The sequence below is a fragment of the Phocoena phocoena genome, chromosome 4, assembly GCF_963924675.1.
Source record: "Phocoena phocoena chromosome 4, mPhoPho1.1, whole genome shotgun sequence".
Classification (NCBI taxonomy): domain Eukaryota; kingdom Metazoa; phylum Chordata; class Mammalia; order Artiodactyla; family Phocoenidae; genus Phocoena; species Phocoena phocoena.
In genome coordinates, this window is record NC_089222.1 from 86,061,479 (window position 1) to 86,088,995 (window position 27,517).

The 27,517-nt window shown below is 36.8% G+C and overlaps 1 protein-coding gene across 1 annotated transcript in view; it reads right to left on the minus strand.

The window, feature by feature from the left end:
• GRAMD1C (GRAM domain containing 1C) overlaps positions 1-27,517 on the minus strand; it is an 81,373-nt gene that overhangs the window by 19,613 nt on the left and 34,243 nt on the right. Inside the window, exons 7-9 of the mRNA XM_065876456.1 lie at positions 10,337-10,455; positions 7,802-7,934; positions 4,320-4,479 (exon numbers count right to left, since the gene is read on the minus strand). Coding sequence (XP_065732528.1) covers positions 4,320-4,479; positions 7,802-7,934; positions 10,337-10,455 — 412 coding nt within the window. The remainder of the gene's footprint in view (positions 1-4,319; positions 4,480-7,801; positions 7,935-10,336; positions 10,456-27,517) is intronic.

Consider the following 27,517-nt stretch of genomic DNA (forward strand, 5'->3'; position numbering starts at 1 on the left):
CAGAGATGAAGTACCCTTCTCTTCAAACTCAGGGTGTACACATATCAGCATGACTTATGATGATGTTAACCTTGATTACTTGGTGGTGTCTGGCAGGCTTCTCCACTTCAAAAGTATTATTTTCCTCTTTCCACATTCTGTTTGTTAGAAATGAGTCACTAAGTTCAGCCCATACTCAAGGGGAGGAGAATTAAACTCCACCTCCTGGAAAGGGGAGTATCTACATATATTATTTGGAACTCTGTAAGGAAGACTCGTGCTTGCTCCCCCATTTATATATTTATTCAATCATTGGTATCAGTATGGACTTATGAATAATTATTTTATACTTTAGGTTATAATGCAGTATTATCATTATTTATTTTGCTGCTCACATTTTTTTTTGTTTGGCCATTAGAAGTTCTTTCAGGTTGACTCCTATGTCCTTACGACATGCCTCTTTTTTTCTTTTTCAAGCACTTCTTTATATTCTGGCACTACAAGATGTTCCAGGTTCATTTTGTATATTCCCCAACTGGGCCCTAGAAGCAGCCATTTCTCTAAGGAGTCCTGGAACTATAATTTTTCAAAAGTAAGTTTCCTGTTCACATTTAAGAAGGACATAAATTACACTTATATAAAATATTTCAATACAACATCTTCATATTTCATTTAAACTCCATTATTCGATAAAATGTTCTATATCGTGACTGATAAAACATAATCTGTGGTATTGCTGCTGGAAATTAACAGTAATACTTTTTGTATGTAAATGTGTTTGAGGAAGTAAGGATATGAAATAAACTATTTCCACCTGGGATTATTTTTTTTAATATTTATTTATTTGGCTGTGCCGGGTCTTAGTTGCGGCATGCGGAATCTTTGTCGCGACGTGCACGATCTTTAGTTGCGGCATGCATGCGGGATCAAGTTCCCTGACCAGGGATCGAACCCGGACCCCTGCATTGTGAGCGTGGAGTCTTAACCGCTGGACCACCAAGGAAGTCCTTGGGATTATTTATTTATTAAATTCATCGTACTTTAAAGCTTCCTACCTAAATAACATCACCAATAATATTGCTGGAAATTTATTGAGCTAGCAGGTGGCATTTTAAATGGGGAAAGGAACACTGCTCAACTTAGTAGCAGGTTACTATTTCCAATAAAGAAGAAATACTATTTCAAGCGTATAAGTTTGAAAGTGGCCAGTGGAAATCGTGGGAAAATTGAGACATAAGTATGAAAAGGACCTGGACATGAATAAAACTTAAACCAGATGTTGATAGTATTTTGAGGATGTGTGAAAAGTGTATTAGGTAGGTATGCAAGAAAATTAGGTAATTTGGAGTTTAACTGAGTAACTAAGGACACACAATTTTTTTTATCTTCCATTTTCTAAAAATGGGTGATTAGGGCTCACATGCAATACAGAAACTACATCACTATTTTTTATAGGTTTTTTTGTTTGTTTTTTTCCGGTACGCGGGCCTCTCGCCGCCGTGGCCTCTCCCGCCGCGGAGCACAGGCTCCGGACGCGCAGGCTCAGCGGCCATGGCTCACGGGCCCAGCCGCTCCGCGGTATGTGGGATCTTCCCCGACCCTGGCACGAACCCGTGTCCCCTGCATCAGCAGGCGGACTCTCAACCACTGCGCCACCAGGGAAGCCCTACATCACTATTATTCTTTGTTTATTTCTAGATAAAGACACAGCTTATGTGAGTTTTAATGTTATCCTTTAATCATTAATGTTAATTTTATAGGAACTCAATAAAGAAAGTAAGGCATTTGTTTTAAAGGACCATTCTTATAAAAGAGCAGGTGAGAAAAAAGAGGGGAAAAAAATCCCCGTTTTGCTGTCACTTACGTGTCTGGCCACTGGGTGCCAGAGTAGATCTTCCTACAGTTAGAGGTTCAAGCAGGCAGGGGATAACTAATTCACAGGGCTGCGTACCCAAGCATGAATGGTAAGGACACCAAGAGAGTCTAGTCATTCCTGGTGCTTGACCCTTTTACAAAAAAACTTCCTGTCAACTATCTTTTCAAAAGAACACATCAACTGTCTTCTTAATGCATTCTATGATTTTTAGGGACTTGTTTATTTTTATTTACATTTTTAAGAGCGTGGGTTTAGTTTTCATCAGAGATGCTTCAGTGTTTCCAAACCAAGGGTGAATCTGATTTGGATTTGGTTCTCAAGGATTTGGTCTTGGTTTGGTTTTGGATTTGGATTTGATTTTAGATTTGGACGTGATTTGGATTTGATTTAGATTTGCCTTGGATCTAGTTTTAGTCTTCATGGATTTAGTAAACAGCCTGCAGGGGTTCCCAAACCAGGTCTAAGCCGAACAGTAAGTGGACTAGCAAATACAATCATGCCAGACAGATCCAAACCACTACAACATCCCCATCACCAATATTCTGGTAGGAATATTAATATAACATGCTGGTACAAAAGCAGGTATAGCAAAACTTCACTGGCATTACTCCGTTCTTGAAATTTGAAAGTAGTCACTACCCTAGATCTTTCCCATTGTCTCCTCACTTCACTGACTTCAGTGTCAATAATCTTACAGCTAAAAAGAAAACAAATTCCTTGAAATGCCCATTTGATAATCATGACAAGCCCTAGGTTATTGGTTCTAACTTAAGAGAAAGTAAAGAGAATATGATTTGCTATAAAGTTTCCCTTAAGCAACTGCTTTTTATTTTTATTATATTCTCTACTTTTGAATCTCTTTCTCTTTTTTTTTTTGTGGTTAAGGAAAGTAGTAAAATTATAGTGTTACACCATGAAGATTTTTATTATGATTTTTTTAAACTCAAATGGTATTAAAGACTCGAATGTAAGACCTGAAACCATAAAACTTCTAGAATAAAACATAAGCAGTACATTCTTTGACAGCTTTCTTATCAGTATTTTTTTGTGTATATCACCTCTGGCAAGATAAATAAAAGCAAAAATAAATAAATGGGACTAGATCAAACAAAAAAGCTTTTGCACAGTGAAAGAAACTATAATCTAAATGAAAAGGCTGACTAGAGTGGGAGATGACATTTGCAAACGATATATCTGATAAGGGGTTAATATCCAAAATATACAAATAACTCATACAACTCAACAACTGAAAACCACCTGATTAAAAAATGAAATGAGTAGAGGACCTGAATAGATATTTTTCCAAAGAAGACATATAGATGGCCAACTGGCACATGAAAAGATGCTCAACATCACTAATCATCAGGGAAATGCAAACCAAAACTACAATGAGGTACCACCCCACACCTGTCAGAATGGCTGTCATCAAAAAGACAGCAAATGACAAGTACTGGGGAGGATGTGGAGAAAAGGGAACCCTTGTGCACTGTTGGTGGGAATGTAAACTGGTGCAGTTACTATGGAAAATAGTATGTAGGTTCCTCAAAAAATTAAAAATAGAACTACCATACAATCCAGCAATTCCACTCCTGGGTATTTATCTGAAGAAAACGAAAACACTAATTCAATAAGATATATGCACCCCACTATGTTCACTGTAGCATTATTTACAGTAGCCAAGATATGGAAGCAACCTAAGTGCCCATCAACAGATAAATGGATAAAGAAGGTAAATGGATAAAGAAGGTAGGGTGTGTGTGGGTGTGTGTGTGGGGGTGTGTGTGTGTGTGTACACACATATATATATATATATATATATACACACCCACACCCCCCCCCACACACACACCCACACACAATGGAATATTACTCAACCATAAAAAAGAATGAAATCTTGCCGTTTTTGACATAGATGGACCTAGAGGGTATTATGCTTAGTGAAATAAGTCAGACAAAGACACATACTGTATGCTTTCACTTCTATGTGGAATCTAAAAAACAAAACAATGAACAAACATAACAGAAACAGAGTCATAGATACAGAGAACAAACAAGTGAATTTGCCAGAGGGGAAGGTTGCCAGAGGGGAAGGAGGTTGGAGGAGGAGAAAAATAAGTGAGGGAGATAAGAAGCACAACATCCAGTTACAAATGAGTCATGGATAAAAAGAAAAAAATTGCTTTTCCCTTGTTACTGCTTCATCTCCCCCATCTTAAGGCTTGGGACGTTAAAAGCTAAACGTGATGAAGATTTTCAAATTCCAGGCTTCTGAAAAGTGGAGAGAGGTTAGATTATGAGCCCCTTTCCTCTATTTCTTATTAACTTCCATCCTTTTTTGGTTCATTATAGAGTGAGACTGTATCTAATGCAAAAACCAAATGCTCAATTTGCACACATCTAATATAAAAGTAAACATTAAAAGACGTAACTGAAATTTTACTAAAATTTATAAGAAATTCTTTACCTTCATCAACAGAATCTGAAGTGCTGCTTTTGTCCAAAGAAAGATATTCATTTTTATTCAAGTCCAGTGATTTTGATGACAGTCTACTTAACCTCTTTTCTGAAGTTAGTGAAGGATTTTTGATCTGTTTCTCACTCTGGGGTTCCTCTTTCCCTAACCCCTAAAAAGCAAACAATGAGATCTTTAATAATAAAGACACTTTGAAATACTGCTTTTTGAAAAAATTGTTATGTTTGTATCACATTTCCAATTCAGTCCAAAAAATATTGGTAGATAACATAGACTATCCTAAAGTCATCTTCTTATACATTAATGAACAATAAATTTATGAAGAACATCACAAAAAAAGAACTCACAGACAATTAACAACATGTGAATCACTTAGGTCGAAGAGAAAGGGGACAAAGGACAAAAATAATAGAACAGTCAGTTCTTTGGGGTGTGAAAAGGAAAGGAGTCAAACCCAGTTAATTTCCCCAGACAATACCTGCCCCATCACCTCAAGGAAGAGAACTCACCCATCTCTTAAGACCAGTAACTAAAGGGGAAAGGGAAAGAAAAAAGAGAGATAAAAGTCACATAAGAGAACAGTGAGGGAGAAAAGATTAAAAGGGAAAATTAATTTCACAGCAAACCCATAAGAACAGAGTTGGCTTTGCTGTTAAGGGACTAAGGAATTGGGCATTAAAATATATTCAATATATACCGCTATCCATACTTTCTGGGAATGGCTTAATAAAGATATGTCATTTCTACAATAAATTTAATATTAGGCATTAAAGTATGAATGCTATTGCTATGTTAGTAGTATTCAAGTAGAACAGTATTATAATTAGGCTTAATAGAACAGTGTGATAAATATAAACTACACAGCAATGTACTTTCTTGCATTGTCTGTGTATAAGCAGATGAAAGACAGCAAAAGTGTATCTATAACTTCCTGCCTCATGAGATCTTTGAGCAGCACTTAACAACAGAAGCAGTTCCAGGGAGGAGACTGGTTTCCATTGGCCGCTCAGAAAGCAGAATAACAACCGGGCCCCGGGACTCAATTTATTAAAGGATTATACTATCCTAGTCGAGGATTGATTTTTCAATCAGAGAGTATTGTTAAAATCAAGACTTGATTTATTTCGGAGTTCCACACTACGAAGCAACAGGTTTATTAGCTGACCCAGGGTCTCTTTAGATGCTAAGTAGAGTAACTTTCCACACATATTACTCCTGTTGTTTCTAATTAAGATATAGTTCCTATTATAAAGAACATGGACAGATACTTATAGGAAAAGTAATAGTCCCTATCTTTGAATGGTTAGCATCTGGACAATTTTTATTTCTTTGTATATTTTTCTATATTTCCTGATTTTTTACAAAGAGTATTAAGCTTATAACTTAAGAAAAACTTATTTTATTCTTGGAAAAAATGTTATTTCTAACTTTTTGTTATTTCCAACTCTGTTGGAAGTAAAAATGAAACAAATTAAGTGACATATGATATTCATGATATCTGAGAATCTCACTTTACTGCTCGAGTACAAAAGGAAAAAAAGGACCAATCTTCTAAATTACTTGTATTCCATAACCTGAAAACATCTATACTAAACATCAATGAATATATAATCAATCTTAAAACATTAAATTATTCCTCTACATTCCATTCCCTTTCATTAGAGAACATATGACTTCCTTTAGGGACAAAACTAGAAGCAAGGACCAACAGGTTAACTGTCCCAAGAGCAGGTACAGAAGACATTGTCTGAGAACCCAGTCCTCAAAGTCAGACTTTTGTAAAAGGAGGAGGGGACTGTAAGAGATCCCCTGTCCTGTTACCACCCCAAAATTGAGTGGTTTGGTCTTCTCAGTGAGAACGTACAAAGGGATTAGCATTCAGAATCACCTCCCTTACACCAGCAGTAAGTTTCCAAGGGTCTCTTGATGAATAAGTTTTACGTGAAATCCACAACACAAAATCAGACTGAGATAGGTGCGTGATAATTGCCTGAGACAAGTTTATAACTTGGTGGCCTTTTACATAAATATATTCTGTTTCAATGTTTCCCCAACATTTATTCACAGCAGATGCTGGGAGCTCGAGAGAAGGTAGAAAAAGTCCACTGCTGGCCACACACAGATTCACCTTCAATCATAATAGCTTATGGCTATTGAATACTTAATATGTGCTAGGGACTGTTCAATGCATTTTCACATATATTAATTCATTTAGTCCTTATTAAAAAACCCTGTGGGGTAAGTGTCCTCATCTTATAGTTGAGAAAACAAAAGCATAGAAAGGTTAAGGAATTAAGTTAATTTATTTAAGGTCATACAGTTAGCAAGTGGCAGAGGTAGGACTTGAAGCCAATGCTCTGATGTAAAACAAGAAATTCAACATTGGCCCCAAACTTACATCCCCAATCAGAAGAACAAAAGTTGTACACTCTTAGCACTCAGAATGTGGCCTAAGTACCATTCTTCATTAAAACTATGGCTCATTAGAAAAAATGTCTGATACTTAGTCTGGGACAGAAAGTATACAAACAAAATGTGCCTAGGACACATTATTGTACCAGAAAGAAAGGAAGTCATCAAAGACTACTGATTATTTCAAAAGGACAAAGGAGCCAACCTGAAGGGGCTCCCATTGGCAGAGGGGACAAACTGAGTATAAAAAGTAGTAACAGGGCTTCCCTGGTGGCGCAGTGGTTGAGAGTCCGCCTGCCGATGCAGGGGACGCAGGTTCGTGCCCCGGTCTGGGAAGATCCCACATGCCGCGGAGCAGCTGGGCCCGTGAGCCGTGGCCACTGAGCCTGCACGTCCGGAGCCTGTGCTCCGCAACGGGAGAGGCCACAACACTGAAAGGCCCACGTACCGGAAAAAAAAAAAAAAAAAAGTAGTAATAATAATGACTTCAAGTGATAGAAACTCACTGAAATTAAAAAAAATTGAAGGGCTTATAATAATACTTGAAAAAATAAAGAAAGAAACTAACTAACTATGAAGCCCAGTAATTAACTGGATGTGCCTGCTTTAGTAATCAGCTTAACAAGCATCTATTGTTATTCAAGCATGGTGCTCAGAGTTCTCCTCTCCCCTTCAAAACAGATTCCACTACGCACACTACCTACTACGGGAAAAATTCTGCTAACTATGAATTTCTCCACCTTATCATATTTTTAATGATGTCTATCCCCCTTACAGACTGATGCTCAGGGAGCTGCCTGGTAACTCTGCACCATATCCAGCTCTGAACAGAACCACATATTATTCCCATACAACCTCTGCAACTTACAGGCTTAAAACTCATGTCCTAAAATACAAGAGCAGCCTGACATCTTAAGTTTTTAAACATTTTGTATATTGTATTTTTATTTTCTCTTCCGTTGTGATGAACACATGGCAGTATCAGACAGATTTTAAAAGGTCCGTTGTGATGAACACATGGCAGTATCAGACAGATTTTAAAAGGGATATCATATACTAACCCCTTTTTGTGGATTTCCATCAATTGACTCTGTTTCTGAAACCCGACTAATTGATTCACGGGTAAAACTGATTGGCTTGGATAATTTTTCATCTCTCTCCCCACAGCCATCCAAGCTGCTTCTTCTTGGACTTCTGTAAGAAACACATCATAGAAGCATAAACAAGGTCACTTCCGCACAAATAGCTGATTCAGTCTCCTCACTGAGGTCCTTTTCTATTATAAAGCACTTGGACAACAAATTTTTTTTTTGTAATGTAACAAATAAGCTTCTACTTATAACAAAGCTATCTTCTTAAATCACATGCAAATTGACTCCACTGCTGAAAATAAAATATGCTCATATAAGATTTTATAAACTTCAGAAACCATTAAGAAATTAACCAAGTACAAGTGGCCGTAACAGCAACTAATAAAATGAACGTTGCTTATTTAAATTTCAGTTGCGGACAATGAAGAAGCTTCGAAAGGTGCAGGGTAGGTGTTTGAGTTGGATGCCAGGCAACACCGGAAGGCAGTTCTAGATCTCGTCTCCTTCCTTCAGATTCAGTACCAGCTGAGATGGCACATCACTCCAGGAAGGGAAAGCTCCTGATGTCTGAGCACAGAGCCCATCCATCAGTCCATGCCTCCCTTCTTGTTCTTCTCGTTCCTGAGAACAGGAATTCCTAAGGTTAAAGGAAAAGCTTTCAAATGGTCATAGGAACAAGATTACAATAAATGTCTTGGGACCTTCTTTTCCTCTTTCAGGGAGTGGGGGGGAAAAACAGGAAAGTGTATTAAATATAAAAGCAGCACAATGGATCTAATTTCCAGACCTCAACTTTATTGAGCAATTAGCATTCCCATGTAATCATTGCTATGTTTAGACTTAAAGTGCTCCTAAAATAAAGTGGCTGCCTGACATCTGAATCCATATTATCCTGACAAAGAGACAGAAAAGCTAAAAAAGCCTATTCTACTCCACCCAAATAATACTTAGGTCTACTACTCAGTTACTCCTGGCCAGGCAGAATAGCAGGACTCTGAGGGAACCAAACAAGGAAAACGGCTCCTGGAGACAAGACCACCAGCTGAGTGTCTGTACTTGAGGATTTTAAGGATGGAGGTGGATTGTGGAGAAATGAAGATAAAAAGAGGGAGGAGAGTGAAGGAAAGATTGAAAGTGAAAAGAAAGAAGATGGAAGAGCTGAGGAAATACAGGTGTGAGGTAGATATGCTTGTCTCAGAGATTGGAAGAATGAGAAAAAGAGCAGAAGAGGGAATGAGGATCCAGGGAAGTCCCAAGCCTAGTAAACTTTACAAGGAGAGTAGTAGTCCAATGGAAATTTTTAACTTTACAGAAAACTAATAAAATATACACGTGTAACCATGTAAAAAAGACTGTAAAATATTAATGCTGAGCTGACACAATATAAATAGGATCAGTATAACTAGAAGGCTTATCTAGATAGAATAAAATCTTTGTACACACATGAGACTTTGAAAGATTTCCACCTTAAGACTTATTTACTACAGAATTTTTAAATAAATAATTTGCTTAATTTTTTATTAAGGTATAATTCATATATCATAAAGTTCACCCCATTTACAGTGTACAATACAGTGATTTACAGAGTTGTGCAGTCATCACCACTATTTAACTTTAGAACATTTTTATCACCCCAAAAGAAGCCCTGTGCCCATCAGCAGTTGTACTCTCCACTCTCCCTTTCTCCCAGTCCCTGGCAACTGCCCATCTACTTTCTATCTCTATGGAGTTACTGATTCTGGACTCTATTTCCTATAAATATGAAGACGAGATGTGGTCTTTTGTGACTGGCTCCTTTCACTTAGCATAATGTTTGCTCTAGAATTTTCATGTATTATCCTTAGCTGTTTTTATTGCTCTGACCTCAATCACCATTGGACAAAAAGCACTTTTATTTGTACAGGTTAATAATAATGTCCACTCTTCCAAGTGAATTCCCATCAGTCAAAAATAATCTCTCTCCACTCTGAATTTTTCCCACATTATCTATTGCTCTTCTTGGCCCTTATCATTTCCAACCCTGTATTATATTTATTTGCATTCCCTGTAGCGCTATAAGCTCCTTTCATTAATGCATTCAGTATTTATTGAGTGCCAACTACATGTCAAGTACTACGCTAGGGTAGCCTTGAGGAAAAGTCATATTATCTTTCTATCCCTTAAAATATCTTCCAGCTAATTTTCTTTATTGTTATCTATAGGTGCAGAGATTTCACTAGGTACTTCTCCATATCCTTAATAAAAAGGTTTACTAACCCCATGCTTTAAGCAAATCCCAGGTGACACAGTTACAAAGTGAACATTTCCTCATCCGACCTGTATTTGCTTACCAATTTAGCAAACTATTCACTGTCCTCACCTTTCACTCATTCCACTACAGAGAAGCAAGAGGCAAATTTCACTGGATGGTGAATAAATAGAAAGCCTGAATTAGTAAAGTCTAAAATAATTCTGCTTTGATTAATGATGAAATAAATCTTGACATTTTAAGACACTTTGCAGTACCTTGGCTGCACGTTATCCTCAATCGACAGGGACAAGTTCTCCATCTCTTCAGCATTTAAGCCTAGCTCAGTGCCATAGTTCTGCTGGAGCAGCTGCCAGACTTCCTGTCTGGTCAAGCTCTAGAATGACAGAAAGATTACCCTGACTATTGGAAAACATAACATAGTATACAACATAGTGATTCAAAACATGAATTCTGAAGTCAAAACGACCTGTTATGCAGTTACTAGTGTATGGCTTTTTTAGTTATTTCACCTTTCTAGATATCAGTTTTCTGTATCTATAAAAAGTGGGTTAACAAAACGTATCCGACATAGTTGATACTGGGAATAGGTAGATGATGATTTTTTTTTTTTTTTATAAATTTATTTATTTATTTTTGGCTGTGTTGTGTCTTTGTTGCGGTGTGCGGGTTTCTCACTGCGGTGGCCTCTCTTGCTGCAGAGCACGGGCTCTAGGCGTGCGGACTGCAGTAGTTGTGGCGCACGGGCCTAGCCGCTCCGTGGCATGTGGGATCCTCCCGGCCCAGGGCTTGAACCCGTGTCCCCTGCGTTGGCAGGCGGACTCTCAACCACTGCGCCACCAGGGAAGCCCGGTAGATGATGATTTTAAAGTGTGTAATATAATAACTACTGTCAATGGGTGTAAGACATTTAAAACCCTCTTTTTATAAAATAATTTGTTCATCCTTTCTGGCAATTACTAATCTGTGATTTAAATTCTGCAATCCAACGAGGATGACTGGATCACCATTCAGAATACCAAACGTCAGTTCAGAATCCCTCCCCTTAATTCATAATGTATCTGAATATTTTAACTATATTTGAAACCTCACATATCAGTAAATTTTAAATTATATTTTCCTAAAATATAAAATGCAAGAGTCTGGAATTCAGAATATTTCCGTTTTTATTTTTATTTATTTTTAATAAAGTCCAGCTTGTTCTTTCTTTGTAGGTATCATATCAGTGTTAAATAATCTAATATAAAAAATGCATGTGTTACAAAGGAAAACCAAAATGATAATAGTATGACAACCAACAGTCTGATTTTTAGATACATTATGGATGGTTAATTACATAATTAAGCAAGGTAGAGGGAGGCAGCATAACACTTGAAGCAACTGTTGGCAAGATTCTTTACATCTCTTTCATTCAACAGATATTTATTTAGAACTACCACATGTGTATCACTGCACTAGATGCTAAAACAGATAAAAATGATGTCCTACTTGCTCTCAAACAACTATAATTTAGTTGAAGAAACACTGCAAACTTTTAAGTAAAAGTTAAATATGACAAGCTATATCATTATTATGTACTAAAGAACTGGTAGAATCAACAGGATATAGAAATCTAAAGGAAAGAAATATTACTGTGGTTTAGGGTGATCAGATAAGGCTTCACATTGCAGAAGGGTCTTCAGCTAAGCTGAGGGAAGGACATGAATAGAGGAAATGGAGAAATAAAAAAATTGGGGAGAGGGAAGCTACATAAAAATATAGAATAAAATACATGAAAAACATAAGCAATATTTGTTTTGAAGTCAGTTATCAATTTATCAGACTAATCAGAGTAAAAATTTTAAGTGGGTAAATAGTAGCGATAAATATAGGGAAATTTTATGGGGCAAAAACAAACAGACACCTTGAATTCCTCGCAGATATTCCCAATGACAAATACCACATTTCCTTTTTTCTTTTTCCCTGTTTCTCCTCTCTGTCTAGTAGCTATGGTATCTTTGTTTGTTACATTATACTAGATGACCTTCATTACATTTCATGGAAACTCAAAGATATTAAGAACAGAATTTCTGCACTTTAGACTGCTAGTTCCCAGATGACTAAGATTCCATAAGAGCAGTTGTTGAAACTTCAGATGTTACTATCAGTATTTCAAAAAGTCAAAAATATCCAAACAGTTACCTACAATAAAGTTTTTCAAGCTAGGTAAAATGTAAGGCCTCTTCGTTTGGAGCTGAATTATATTAACCTAGAGTGGTTATTCCAGGCTGATAAGAAACTCTCATTGGAAATAATGTATCCCTAATAAACGATAATGTTCTAACATTTTATTATTTAATATACACCACTTATTTGGTTGACAAAAAGTCTTTTGAAGCATAGTGTCCATAGAGGAAAAAAAGGATCACTAGTGGTAGAGAAAGAAACCACTGTTCTTGATCCTGAAGGTACCCACACGCATTTCTGATTCCCACTCCAGAAGAACCATTTGTGAATGGCTTTTTTTTTTTTTCACAATAGCAATTAGCTCATGCTAATAATTAGCTCAATATTCCAAAGATGTTATCTTTGAAACAATTTTAGTGTCATAAATGCATGGTTAACTTTATAAAGAGAAACAAGCAATATTTCAATATACTTGTGGAAGATTAACCTTTTATAAAAAGTCTTCTGAAATAATAGGTATCAAAGTATTCCAAAAACAAACTAAAGCAAGTAGCTAAACAATGAGCTAAACACTCAGAGTGTTCTAAGAGTGAAAGAAATGAAACTTATAAGTAAAATAGTAACAACAAAAATACAATTTTATTTGACTACATCAATAAATGTTTTAAATATATTATCAAATACTATCAGGAAGTTAATAGCAGAGTAACTTCAATATACTTTTAATCTGTTAATTAAATTTAAACATATAAGGTTAATAGAAAACAAAATAGAACTCACTTAACTTGTCACCTTATAGATTTGCTAATTTGTTAAAAAAATGACTTTTTCTACAAAGTCACAAAAATGATTATTTACAGCCATGTAGAATATTCAAACATTAAAACATATACCCAGACTGATATTCATAATTCTTTCAATAATCAGCAGCAGAACCAGGGTTAAGTAACCTTAAAAAACAACTTAAATTTTAAACAAAGGCTGACCACCTACCTGCTAACAATAGGGAGGAAGGCTCCCCGTTCAACCCGCTGAGCACTTGAACAAAATAAAGAGGAATCAAGCAGTAATCAGATAAGGCTCAAAAGTCAGATCAATTTCTGGCCCAGAAAGCTTTGTATTCTAAGTACGCTGCAAAGTCTTTATCTGCAGCAGAGTTCCAAACATTTAGTGACAACCATGCTTCAATCTTCTAGTTTTGTTATGAGAAGTTTTCCTTATAAAAGACAAGCTCTACTATAATTTAAGGCAAATGATTTGTCACTTCCTGGTTTGTAGTATCAGCACTCTTATCCAAGGCTGCCCTTCAGAATGCAGAATTGGAAGTTACACCTCACTCTACAGGTTCCTAAGCCACTCCTACTAGAAGAGGGTAGGTAAACAGGGTTTTATTAAAGAGACAGTTCCCTATTTCTTCTGTTCTACACACTGATTAGAAACAAAAAAATGCAAATGAAAATTACTTGCCTATGCTCAATTCTGTAAAATGCTTATTGCAATATGATTTTAATCTCATTTTTAAAATTAAATATATTAAGGGTTAAATTTTCTTCTCCATGCTAATACTTCCTATTCAATTCTGGCAATGTCATTGCTTCTTCATACCCCACTTCTTCAGTACTAATGTCACATCCCCATCAGACTCCTGCCTTAACCCTTTACAACTATCAAGGATTGCAACCCTTGAGTACTGTAAATGGAACGTCAGGAAATGTCAAGAAGAATGAGCTATTCAGGTGCAGGAATTCCAAGAAGCAGGCGGCATATCTTTCATCACTGAAAAGTTTACATGTTGATGACGCAATAATTCTTTCCTTTAGAAATATTTTTTCCTTTATTCAGAATAATTTCCTGGCAGCGACCTACCTGGACTATAATAAACACTATAGAGAGTCTCATCTTCCAGTTCTAATTTATTTCCCAGAAGAAAAATTTTCTTCTAAATGAAAAATCAAATCTTGCCCTAATTTCTACGTAGCTAGAAACAGCTACCTAGCTGTTCCATCTAGTCTGGTAAAGTGTGTAGACATGTCAAACGCTACTTGATAGACTGCAAGAATCAACCTTTTGAGGGTAGGTAGGGTTGCTAAAATCTAATCATTTTATACAACAGCAGAATGAGGGACCAAAGCAACACTGGAGGATACTACTCGCTCAAACTGAAGAGAGCTCACTATGGGGCTAGCTTTTACTCCCTAAAAACCAGTGCTCTTGGCATATTATGGCAGGTCTTACTGACCTAAACCATAGATACATATCCTCACTGTACCATGGTAACCAAATAGCTATGAGAAAAATATACATTAATTGTACTGTAAATGATTTTTATATACTTTTGCTAAATATAAAAATCCTTTATAGTAAACCACTGGATATGGAGCAGAGTTGAGCTCAGTAGGTTTAAGACGGAAAACAGAACCTAAGACTGGGCCCAAAGAAAGTCTGGCATGCAAAGGCTGAGTGGAAGAGGAGGAAAAAAGGACAGAAAAATACAAGGGAGGTAGAGCAAAGTTCAGAAAGAATGATATGGAAATCAAGGGAAGAAGGTGTTTCAAAATAGAGGGAGTGTGCCATGGTGTGAAATGCTGCTGAAATATCAAGTAAGATGAATTCACATACACCAAATGCAAGTGTGCAGAGAAGTGGAGCGGCCTGGCAAGCCAGTTCACCATGACTCGGGAGGGCGGGGAGAGGAAGACACAGAGAGGGAGAAGGTAAGAGTCAGTGGGGAAGGGGGAAGCAGCCAGGTCATGAAGAGCCTGTATTCCACGCTAAATAGAAAAAGCCACCTACTAGTTACACACAGAAAAGCAACAAGTTCAGAAGTGTGTTTTTAAAAGATCCACTTTTAAAATGACTACTTTTTTGGTAACAACCTAAAGCAGTGGTCCCCAACCTTTTGGGCACCAGGGACCTAATGTGAGCAATGGGGAGCATCAGATGAAGCTTCGCTCGCTCACCTCCTGCTGTGTGGCCCGGCTCCTAACAGGAAGCTAACAACCCCCCCAGGGGGTTGGGGTCCCCAGGTTGGGGACCCCTGACCTAAAGGACACATTAGAGTGTTAAAAAGAGATCCTTAGGAGACTACTGTAATGGTTCAAGCTAGAAATGATGAGGGCCTTGATGACCAACATGACATGTTGGCAAAGAAGAGGTAAGAAACAAGGATGCACCAGGTTTCTGGCTTGGGTGACTGGGCAGGAGGAGGTATACTTCACTGACCAAGGGAAAATAGGTGGAGGAGTTCTGCCAACCAGAAAGGTAAACAAGAGGGAACAATATACAAATACTAATACTTCTACACTGCCAGGTTATTATAGAATATGTGACTAAAATACTTAGCAATTTGCATTTTTTTCCTGGCAGATTTGAATACTGTACTTATTAGATTTATAGGACTACTGGAAAACGTCTAGATTTCCAAGTAATTCCAAAAGAAAGAATCATTGGAGAGAGGCATAAGCAGTAATAAGAGGTTTGATAAGGCTGAGGCGTCTGCAGGGAAAAGCTGTATGACACTCTTCCGAAAGGTCTCAAAGGTGACACTAACTTGATAAACTAACCACTGTTTGCAGAATGGCCTCAGCACTGTTGACATCCTAGAGATGCACTCAGATCAGCTGACTCAAACCAGCCACACTCACAAGCTGCATGTACATGCTCTGTAGTAAATATACTAATGCATAGAAGGGGAACGATCTTTTCTAATCATCAGAATTCGTTCATCCTACCTGGAGAACCTGAATATTCAGGTACCTGGATACCTTGGAAATCAGACTAGTAATCAGAAATTTGCATGATAAGCATGAAGTCAGAGCAAAGGTAGACAGTTTTAAAGGAAAAACTACTGTGACACTGATGGAGCCTGATGATTCATCTCTGTCCTATCTTTGTACATTTCTCTAGTGGTCAAAGTCTGCCTCTGTGACTTTGCTTTTCTGGCCTAAGTCTTAAGTTCTTGGCCTAAGTCTGGCCAAGCCCGCTTCAGACCAACACATTCTTTCTTTATATATACTAATACAATCAGTAAACTGTTTTAAATCCTTTTTTCCCCAACCCACTTGAGGAACAGGATACTCTCCTGTCATCCTTCAACTAGAGAGTCCCAAAATAGAAGATGGAGTGACATGTATCAAAATTGGAAGACGGTGGGTCTGTATACATTGACAAAACACCCCTCATAACCTCCTCCCTAATTCTGACACATGCCTCCTACTTCTGGCCTTTGGGAATAAGCCTGAAAGCCATTCTGTCTCTTTAAGCTTTAGAATTTAAAATGAGCGCAGATTTCTGCTCTGTTAGGCCCCGGATTTAAACATCTACTCTCAATATGTACTCTTAAATTTCCATGGAGAGCTAGCTTCCCAGTAGCCCCCGTGTACTGGCAAGAGATACCACTATTACATCTCTCAGAGAAAAAAATAGTACAAAAAGAACAATTTCATTCTGTACACATCCTGCCTGTATTATTAGCATGAGTAATCCTAAATCTAATAATATGATAATATCACTAGAAACATAAAAGTATTAATGAGGCTGGAGTGGTGGGCTGGGGCCAGATCATACAGTCTCTATAAACAATTAAAAATCTTTATCCAAGGGTGATGGGTATTAAGCAGGAAGCTAACATTAGCAGGTATGCATTTTTTTTTCAAAAAAAGATGAGTTTGGTTTAGTATTGTTCAGAGGTCAAAAAACTGTTTCTGTAAAAGACCATAGAGTAAATATTTCAGGCTTTGTGGTCCATTTAGTCTCTGTTGCAACTATTCAAGTCTGCCTCTGTAGTGTGAAACCAACCACAGACAACACATAAAGAATGAGCATGGCTGTGTTTCAATACAATTTTATTAATGGACACTGAAATTTGAATTTCATATAATTGTCAGGAAATATAAATGTAAAACCACTCCTACTTTGTGGACCATACAAAAACAGGCGGGAAGACTGTCTGGCTCCGACACAAAACATGGAAGGGGGCGGGGCTTAAACTCAAACAAAATGTGGAGGGCTTGAGTGGGGAAGGGCTGAGAGGTTCTTTATAAAGACAGTAAACATCAATTGTTTGTAACCGAAAATGGAGCTGCCACAGTCTCCTGGCCTCACAAATCTCAAATAGTCAATGTGCTATCTGCAAGAAGGGTGCTAAACTCAAAGGTTGTGAACTAAGCTGAAGTGCTATTAATTACAGCATGAATGACATGGTGACAGTTTAGACACATGTCTAAACATTGAAGACTTATGGTAAGCTAACTCAAATACCTGAAATAAACTGTCCTTTCTGAAGCAATGCATCAGAGGAACCTTACGAATGAAAAACAAATGTACTTTTAAAAGCATTCTTTCTCAAAGGCAATATATTTGCCTCCAGCTTTTTCCCCTTTTGTAGATTTATCTTACTGGAGAATTAAATAAAACACACACACAGATTTAAAATCACTCTATTGTCTTAATCAATCTTACTGGAATAGTCTTTTATCTAGATTAATATGCTATACCTTTAAGGCTTTATTACGCAAACAGCAAGCAAAAGTAACACATATTTACTTTTACTCTCAAATTCCCTAATTAAAAGTAAACATGATTATAATATTCTGAACTTAAATTCCCTAAAATAGTTTGAATATATACAAAATTTATTATTCAAGTTACTTGTGTTGTTTTCTAGAATTTTGTAGTTAGGCTGTGTATTTTATGAATTTTGGTTTTTACCTTCTCTTTTAAAAAATAGTATTACAAAAGATCAAGGAATCTAACCAATGTGGCTTTATCACTTTAAAAAACTAGAAGACAACTGAGGCTCGTAAAATTACAGACAATACTAAGACTACACCAAGCACCTAGCACTACGCCTGGCACCTAACACTTCCTAAGTGGGAGTTACTATTATTGTTATACATATTACCATGTTAAAAAGAATTGTTCTTCAAAGATTACTAGAAGAACACAGGAAGGGTAGCTTTGTTGTTGATTTTGTTTTCTAATTCCTTTTCTGGGTGGATTCTACAGTGTTCAAAATTCCAATTAGGACAGTTTTAAACCTGACATCTCACCTTCAACTTTCATTAAGTCTGTATAGTACTTAACATATAGTATATGCATAAACATTGAGTTTTCTCATAGTATAGAGCAGAAATGGTAACCGTTCTCTTTATTAAAATGAGAGTATAGCGATATTCCCTGGCGGCGCAGTGGTTAAGACTCCGCACTTTCACTACCGAGGCTGCGGGTTCAATCACTGGTGGGGGAACTAAGAGCCCGCAAGCTGAGCAGCATGGCCAAAAAATTTTTTTAAAAAAAGGGTATAGTGTCCCCTTGAAATAGAGTTGCATGTTCAATGTTAAAGATAACCAAATAATCCAAAGATCTGAAGGGTATAACTACAGTAAAGATGGTGATACTCCTCGTGTACACATCAAGAACACGGGTGACATGAGGATCTTTTCAAAGACGCTTAGATTTTACTCCCAGCCAGCATACAAGACATTTCTTGGCTATGGTGGCCTCAGAAGTAGTCTGGAATTCCCTCTCTTTCTCCCACTTCAAAGAGCTTTATTTTTTCTTCTTTTTTCATTAAATTTCAGATCTCAGTTTCTCCCCGGCTCATCTGTAAGCCTGAACTTTATCATTTCCCAGGAGGTATTTGTTTTCGTGAGGATGCATCCCAACTTACCCCAGTGTGGTAAGCGCAAAAGTGATTTGCAGAGGACACTCTGATCTAGGGTATAACCAAACGTAGGCTGCATAGCAGTCTTTGGTTCCTTGTTAGCATGAGAACGCACCTGGGGGATTCCCAGAGTACTCGAAAAAAACTGGTATTTGGGGGAAGGGTTAGCCATGCCATGTCCCTAGAGCAACACTGGTAGGGCAGAGTGGAGCTGCGGGGGGCTCATGCCTTAGCACATCTGCTCCGTGCTCTCCCAGGTGGCTGCCATGCACCGCTGGACCTGGCACTCGCGGGCCCACCGCCCTAAGCATCTCCCAGGTTAGGAGCATGGGCATGGGGAGACTGGGCGCCCAAACTCCTAGAAAGACTCAAGGGGGTGGGGGGAGCTTGGGCTTGGGGCTGCCCTGCCAGCCTTAAACGTTCCCTTAAGGAGGGAGGAGGGTCTGTGCTTGGCAAGTTCCCCCACACCCACCCACTTCTCTTCTCCATCTCCCAACTTCCAGATCACCTTGAGTCCCCCAGCACTCCTGCAAAGTGAAAGCATCCAAGCAGAGCACTGTTTGAAACACCCAGACCTCAGCAGCTGCCTGAAAAACTGGAAGTCATTCAATCCTAAGAGCCCTTAAGCAAAAGCTGTGCACTCCAGTGAGAAGCTGAGCTGGGTAGCAGGGAGGAAAGGAGGTCAAGTTTCTGCCAGTGGTGTTTAAGCTCCTGCTGCAAAGAAGGAGCCTTTCTTATCAGCTGGAAATCTCTACTCTTCCCCCAAACCATTTTTTAAAAAAGTAACAGTTTTACTGAGCTATAATTTACATACCATAAAGTTCACTTTTCTAAAAGCATACAGTATGGATGTTCCTTAAAAAAACTAAAAATACAGCTACCATATGATCCAGCAATCCCAATCCTGGGCATATAATCCAGGGAAAACCAAAATTTGAAAAGATACATGCACCCCAATGTTCATTGCAGCAAGATTTACAATAGCCAAGACATGGAAGCAACCTAAATGGCTATCAACAGAGGAAGGGATAAAGAAGATGTGGTACCTATATATAATGGAATATTAATCAGCCATAAAAAACAATGAAATAATGCCATTTGCAGCAATATGGATGGACCTAGAGATTATCATACTAAGTGAGGTAAGTGAGACACAGAAAGACAAATACCATATGATATCACTTACATGTGGAATCTAAAAACTGATACAAATGAACTTACAAAACAGATTCACAGATTTAGAAAACAAACTTATGTTTATCCAAGGGGAAAGATGGTGGGGAGGGAAAAATTAACAGTTTGGGATTAACAGATACACATTACTATATATAATATAGATAATCAACAAGCACCTACTGTATAGCACAGGAAACTCTACTCAATACTCTGTAATAACCTATATGGGAAAAGAATCTGAGAAAGAATAGATACATGTATTTGTATTGGTATAACTAAATCACTTTGCTGTACGCCGGAAACTAACACAACATTGTAAATCAACTATACTCCAATATAAAATAAAAATCTTTTTTAAAGTTTTAACAAAATAATGGCTATAGAGAAATAAGTGTCTGTTTAAAAATTTTTTTTAAATAACAAATAACAGCTTTACTAAGCTATAATTCACATACCATAAAATTCACTTTTCTAAAAGCATACAATTCAGTAGTATTTAGCATATCCTGAGTTGTACAACTATCACTATGAATTTTAGAATATTTTCATCAACCCAAAAAGGTGGCCAAATTCATTAGCAGTCACTCCTCATTCCTCCCTCCCCCTGGCAACAAATTTATTTTCAACTTCTATGAATTTGCCTATTCTGGACATTTAATAAAAACAGAATCATACAATATGTGTTCATTTGGGACTGGCTTCTTTCACATAGCATAATGTTTCAAGATTTACCATGTTGTACCATGTATCAGTAATTCACTCCTTTTTATTGCTGAATAATATTCCATTTTATGAATATACATTTTATATATTTTTATGTATACTTTCATCTGTTGATGTTTCTATTTTTGGCCACTATGAATAATGCTATGAATATTTGACTGCAAGATTTTGTGTGAACATATGCTTTCAATTTTCTTGCATACAGCCCTAGAAATGGAATTGCTGGGTCATATGGTAGCTCTATATTCAACATTTTGAGAAACTACCAAACTGTTTTTCAAATTTTTCAAAGTTTTACAATGCCACCAGCAATGCATAAGGGCTCTACTTTATCTACATCTTCAACATGAGGTAATGTCTGTCTTTTTATTTTAGCCATCCCAGTGGGTGTGAAGTGGTATCTCACTGTGGTTTTGATTTATGTTTCTCTAACAGCTAATGACACTAAGCATCTCTGCATGCACTTGGTTATTTGTATATGTTCTTTGGAGAAATTACAATTCAAATCCTTTGCCCACTTTTTAATTGGTTATTTGTCTTTTTCTTGTTGAGTTGTAAGAATTCTTTATATACTCTTAACTTGCACATATTTCCTCTCCAGATATATAACTCTGGATGCAAATACCTTATCAGATATATAACTTGCAGATATCTTCTCCATGTGTTAGTTGCCCTTTCCCTCTCTTGATGGACTCCTTCAAACACAAAGTTTTTAATTTTGATGAAATCCAATTTATCTATTTTTTTCCTTCGTCACTTGAGCTTTTGATGTCATATCTAAGAAACCATTGTCTAATCCAAAGGTTATGAGTATTTATACCTACAGTTTCTTCTGAGAGTTTTATACTTTTAGACCTTGCATTTAGGTCTGTGATCCATTCTGAGTTAATTTTTGTATATGGTATGAAGTAGGGGTTAAAATTCATTTTTTGCATGTTGATATCTAGTTATTCCAGCACCATTTGGTAAAAAGACTATTTATTCCCCACTGAATTATCTTGGTAACCTTGTCAAAAATCAATTTATGATTGATAATTAATTTTAAGATTTTATTTCTAGATTCTCAATTCTATGCCATTAATCTATGTCTAGACTTTTGCCAGGTATACTGCCTTGATTACTGCAGGTTTGTAGTAAACATTGAAATCAAGAAGTGTTAAGCCCTCCAATATTATGAAACAAATTGTATTCCCCCAAATTCACATGCTGAAGCTCCAACCCCCAATATGACTATACTTGGAGACAGAGATTTTAAGGAGGAAATTAAGGTTAAATGACGTTGCTATGGTCCGAATTGCGTCCCCCCCAAATCCGTATGTTGAAACCCCAACTCCCAATGTATTTGGCGATGGCGCCTTTGGGTTCCAGAACTCTAAGAAAATAAATTTCTATTGTTTAAGTCATTCAGTCTATGGCATTTTTTAAATGGCAGACCTAACAGACTAATTCATCCAACTTTGTTCTTCTTTTTCAAGATTGTTCTTGCTATTCTGGGTACCTTGCATTTCCATATGAGTTTTAGAATCCACTTCTCAATTTCTACAAAAATGCCAGTTGGTATTCTGATACGCATTGCACTGAATCTGCAGATTAATTTGGGGAGTACTGCCATCTTAACAATATTAAGTCTTCTAATCCATGATCATAAGATTCTTTTCATTTACTTAAGTCTCAATTTCTTTCACCTATGTCCAGTAGCTTTCAGTGTACGTGTCTTATACTTCTGTTAAATTTATTCCCAAGTATTTTATTCTTTTTTGATGCTATTGTAAATGAATTTTTTTTAATTTCTATTATCAGATTGTTTATTGTGAATGTATAGAAATATAAGTAATCTGTATTTTGATCATGCATTCTGCAACATTACTGAACTTATTTATTGGTTCTTGCACATTTTTATTGGTTTTCGTAGGATTTGATATACACAAAAACATGTCATCTGTCAATGGAGATACTTTTATTTCTTCATTTTTTTTTTTGGAAATGACAGATCTTTCTTAGAGCTTTTATTCAATTCATGTTGTGTATATCTCTATAGTATATAAAATAGATACATGTGTTGAAATATAAACTTACCAAAGAGAACTTATCTCCTGGCAGTTCTTCTGTTTGAACAACTAAAATAAATAGTCCCTAAAATTTTTTTTAAATTTTTTTTAATTAATTTTATTTTTTTTTATATAGCAGGTTCTTATTAGTCATCAATTTTATACACATCAGTGTATACATGTCAATGCCAATTGCCCAATTCATCACACCACCAGCACCACCCCCGTGGCTTTCCCCCTTGGTGTCCATATGTTTGTTCTCTACATCTGTGTCTCAACTTCTGCCCTGCAAACTGGTTCATCTGTACCATTTTTCTAGGTTCCACATACATGCATTAATACAATAATGCAATATTTGTTTTTCTCCTTCTGACCTACTTCACTCTGTATGACAGTCTCTAGATCCATCCACGTATATACAAATGACTCAATTTCGTTCCTTTTTATGGCTGAGTAATATTCCATTGTATATGTACCACATCTTCTTTATCCATTCACCCACCGATGGGCACTTAGGTTGCTTCCATGACCTGGCTATTGTAAATAGTGCTGCAATGAATATTGGGGTGCATGTGTCTTTCTGGATTATGGTTTTCTCTGGGTATATGCCCAGTAGTGGGATTGCTGGATCATATGGTAATTCAATTTTCAGTTTTTTAAGGAACTTCCATACTGTTCTCCATAGTGGCTGTACCAATTCACATTCCCACCAACAGTGCAAGAGGGTTCCCTTTTCTCCACACTCTCTCCAGCATTTGTTGTTTGTAGATTTTCTGATGATGCCCATTCTAACTGGTGTGAGGTGATACCTCATTGTAGTTTTGATTTGCATTTCTCTAATAATTACTGATGTTGAGCAGCTTTTCATGTGCTTCTTGGCCATCTGTATGTCTTCTTTGGAGAAATGTCTATTTAGGTCTTCTGCCCATTTTTGGATTGGATTGTTTGTTTCTTTAATATTGAGCTGCATGAGCTGTTTACATATTTTGGAGATTAATCCTTTGTCCATTGATTCATTTGCAAATATTTTCTCCCATTCTGAGGGTTGTCTTTTCGTCTTGTTTATGGTTTCCTTTGCTTTGCAAAAGCTTTTAAGTTTCATTAGGTCCCATTTGTTTATTTTTGGTTTTATTTCCATTACTTCTAGGAGGTAGATCAAAAAAATTCTTGCTGTGATTTATGTCAAAGAGTGTTCTTCCTATGTTTTCCTCTAAGAGTTTTATAGTGTCCGGTCTTACATTTAGGTCTCTAATCCATTTTGAGTTTATTTTTGTGTACAGTGTTAGGGAGTGTTCTAATTTCATTCTTTTACATGTAGCTGTCCAGTTTTCCCAGCACCACTTACCAAAGAGACTGTCTTTTCTCCATTGTATATCTTTGCCCCCTTTGTCATAGATTAGTTGACCATAGGTGCATGGATTTATCTCTGGGTTTTCTATCTTGTTCCATTGATCTGTTTCTGTTTTTGTGCCAGTACCATATTGTCTTGATTACTGTAGCTTTGTAGTATAGTCTGAAGTCAGGGAGTCTGATTCCTCCAGCTCCGTTTTTTTCCCTCAAGACTGCTTTGGCTATTCAGGATCTTTTGTGTCTCCATACAAATTTTAAGGTTTTTTGTTCTAGTTCTGTAAAAAATGCCATTGGTAATTTGATAGGGATTGCACTCAATCTGTAGATTGCTTTGGGTAGTAGAGTCATTTTCACAATATTGATTCTTCCAATCCAAGAGCATGGTATATCTCTCCACCTGTTGGTATCACCTTTCATTTCTTTCACCAGCATCTTATAGTTTTCTGCATACAGGTTTTTTGTCTCCCTAGGTAGGTTTATTCCTAGGTAGTTTATTCTTTTTGTTGCAGTGGTAAATGGGAGTGTTTCCTTAAATTCTCTTTCAGATTTTTCATCATTAGTGTATAGGAATGCAAGAGATTTCTGTATATTAATTTTGCATCCTGCAACTTTACCAAATTCATTGATTAGCTCTAGTAGTTTTCTGGTGGCATTTTTACGATTCTCTATGTATAGCATCATGTCATCTGCAAACAGTGACAGTTTTATTTCTTCTTTTCTAATTTGGATTACTTTTATTTCTTTTTCTTCTCTGATTGCCATGGCTAGGACTTCCAAAACTATGTTGAATAATAGTGGCGAGAGTGGACATCCTTGTCTTGTTCCTGATCTTAGAGGAAATGCTTTCAGTTTTTCACCATTGAGAATGATGTTTGCTGTAGGTTTGTCTTATATGGCCTTTATTATGTTGACGTAGGTTCCCTCTATGCCCACTTTCTGGAGAGTTTTTATCATAAATAGGTGTTGAATTTTGTCAAAAGCTTTTTCTGCATCTATTGAGATGATCATATGGTTTTTATGCTTCAATTTGTTAATATGGTGTATCACATTGATTGATTTGCATATATTGAAGAATCCTTGCATCCCTGGGATAAATCCCACTTGATCATGATGTATGATCCTTTTAATGTGTTGCTGGATTCTGTTTGTTAGTATTTTGTTGAGAATTTTTGCATCTCTATTCATCAGTGATATTGGACTGTAATTTGCTTTTTTTGTAGTATCTTTGTCTGGTTTTGGTATCAGCATGATGGTGGCCTCATAGAATGAGTTAGGGAGTGTTCCTTCCTCTGCAATTTTTTGGAAGAGTTTGAGAAGGATGGGTGTTAGCCCTTCTCTAAATGTTTGATAGAATTCACCTGTGAAGCCATCTGGTCCTGGGCTTTCGTTTGTTGGAAGATTTTTAATCACAGTTTCAATTTCATTACTTGTGATTGGTCTGTTCATATTTTCTGTTTCTTCCTGGTTCAGTCTTGGGAGGTTATACCTTTCTAAGAATTTGTCCATTTCTTCCAGGTTGTCCATTTTATTGGCATAGAGTTGCTTGTAGTAGTCTTTTAGGATGCTCTGTATTTCTGTGGTGTCTGTTGTAACTTCTCCTTTTTCATTTCTTATTTTATTGATTTCAGTCCTCTCCCTCTTTTTCTTGATAAGTCTAGCTAATGGTTTATCAATTTTGTTTATCTTCTCAAAGAAGCAGCTTTTAGTTTTGTTGATCTTTGTTATTGTTTCTTTGTTTCTATTTAATTTATTTCTGCTCTGATCTTTATGATTTCTTTCCTTCTGCTAATTTTGGGTTTTGTTTGTTCTTCTTTCTCTAGTTCCTTTAAGTGTAATGTTAGATTGTTTACTTGAGATTTTTCTTGTTATTTGAGGTAGGCTTGTATAGCTATAAACTTCCCTCTTAGAACTGCTTTTGCTGCATCTCATAGGTTTTGGATCCTCGTGTTTTCATTGTCATTTGTCTCCAGGCATTTTTTGATTTCCTCTTTGATTTCTTCAGTGATCTCTTGGTTATTTAGTAACGTATTGTTTAGACTCCATGTGTTTGTGTTTTTTGTGTGTGTGTGTGTGTGTTTGTGTTTTATACGTTTTCTTCCCTATAATTGATTTCTAATCTCAGAGCGTTGTAGTCAGAAAAGATGCTTGATATCATTTCAGTTTTCTTAAATTTATTGAGGCTTGATTTGTGACCCAAGATGTGATCTATCCCGGAGAATGTTCCATGCGCACTGGAGAAGAAAGCATAATCTGCTGTTTTTGGATGGAATGTCCTATAAATATCAATTAAATCTACCTGGTTTATTGTGCCATTTAAAGCTTCTGTTTCCTTATTAATTTTCTGTTTGGATGATCTGTCCATTGGTGTAAGTGAGGTGTTAAAGTCCCCCACTATTATTGTGTTACTGTTGATTTCCTCTTTTACAGCTGTTAGCAGTTGCCTTATGGATTGAGGTGCTCCTATGTTGGGTGCATATATATTTATAATTGTTATATCTTCTTGGATTGATCCCTTGATCATTATGTAATGTCCTTCCTTGTCTCTTGTAACATTCTTTATTTTAAAGTCTACTTTATCTGATATGAGTATTGCTACTCCAGCTTTCTTTTGATTTCCATTTGCATGGAATATCTTTTTCCATCCCCTCACTTTCACTCTGTATGTGTCCCTAGCTCCGAAGTGGGTCTCTTGTAGACAACATATAGATGGGTCTTGTTTTTGTATCCATTCAGCAAGCCTGTGTCTTTTGGTTGGAGCATTTAATCCATTCACGTTTAAGGTAATTATCAATATGTATGTTCCTATGACCATTTTCTTAATTGTTTTGGATTTGTTTTTGTAGGTCCTTTTCTTCTCTTGTGTTTCCCACTTAGAGAAATTCCTTTAGCATTTATTGTAGAGCCTGTTTGGTGTGCTGAATTCTCTTAGCTTTTCTTTTCTGTAAAGCTTTTGATTTCTCCATTGAATCTGAATGAGATCCTTGCCAGGTAGAGTAATCTTGGTTGTAGCTTCCTCCCTTTCATCACTTTAAGTATATCATGCCACTCCCTTCTGGCTTGTAGAGTTTCTGCTGAGAAATCAGCTGTTAACCTCATGGGAGTTCCCTTGTATGCTATTTGTCGTTTTTCCCTTGCTGCTTTCAATAATTTTTCTTTGTCTTTGATTTTTTCCAATTTGATTACTATGTGTCTTGGCGTGTTTCTCCTTGGATTTATCCTGTATGGGACTCTCTGTGCTTCCTGGACTTGGGTGGCTGTTTCCTTTCCCATGTTAGGGAAGTTTTCAACTATAATCTCTTCAAATATTTCCT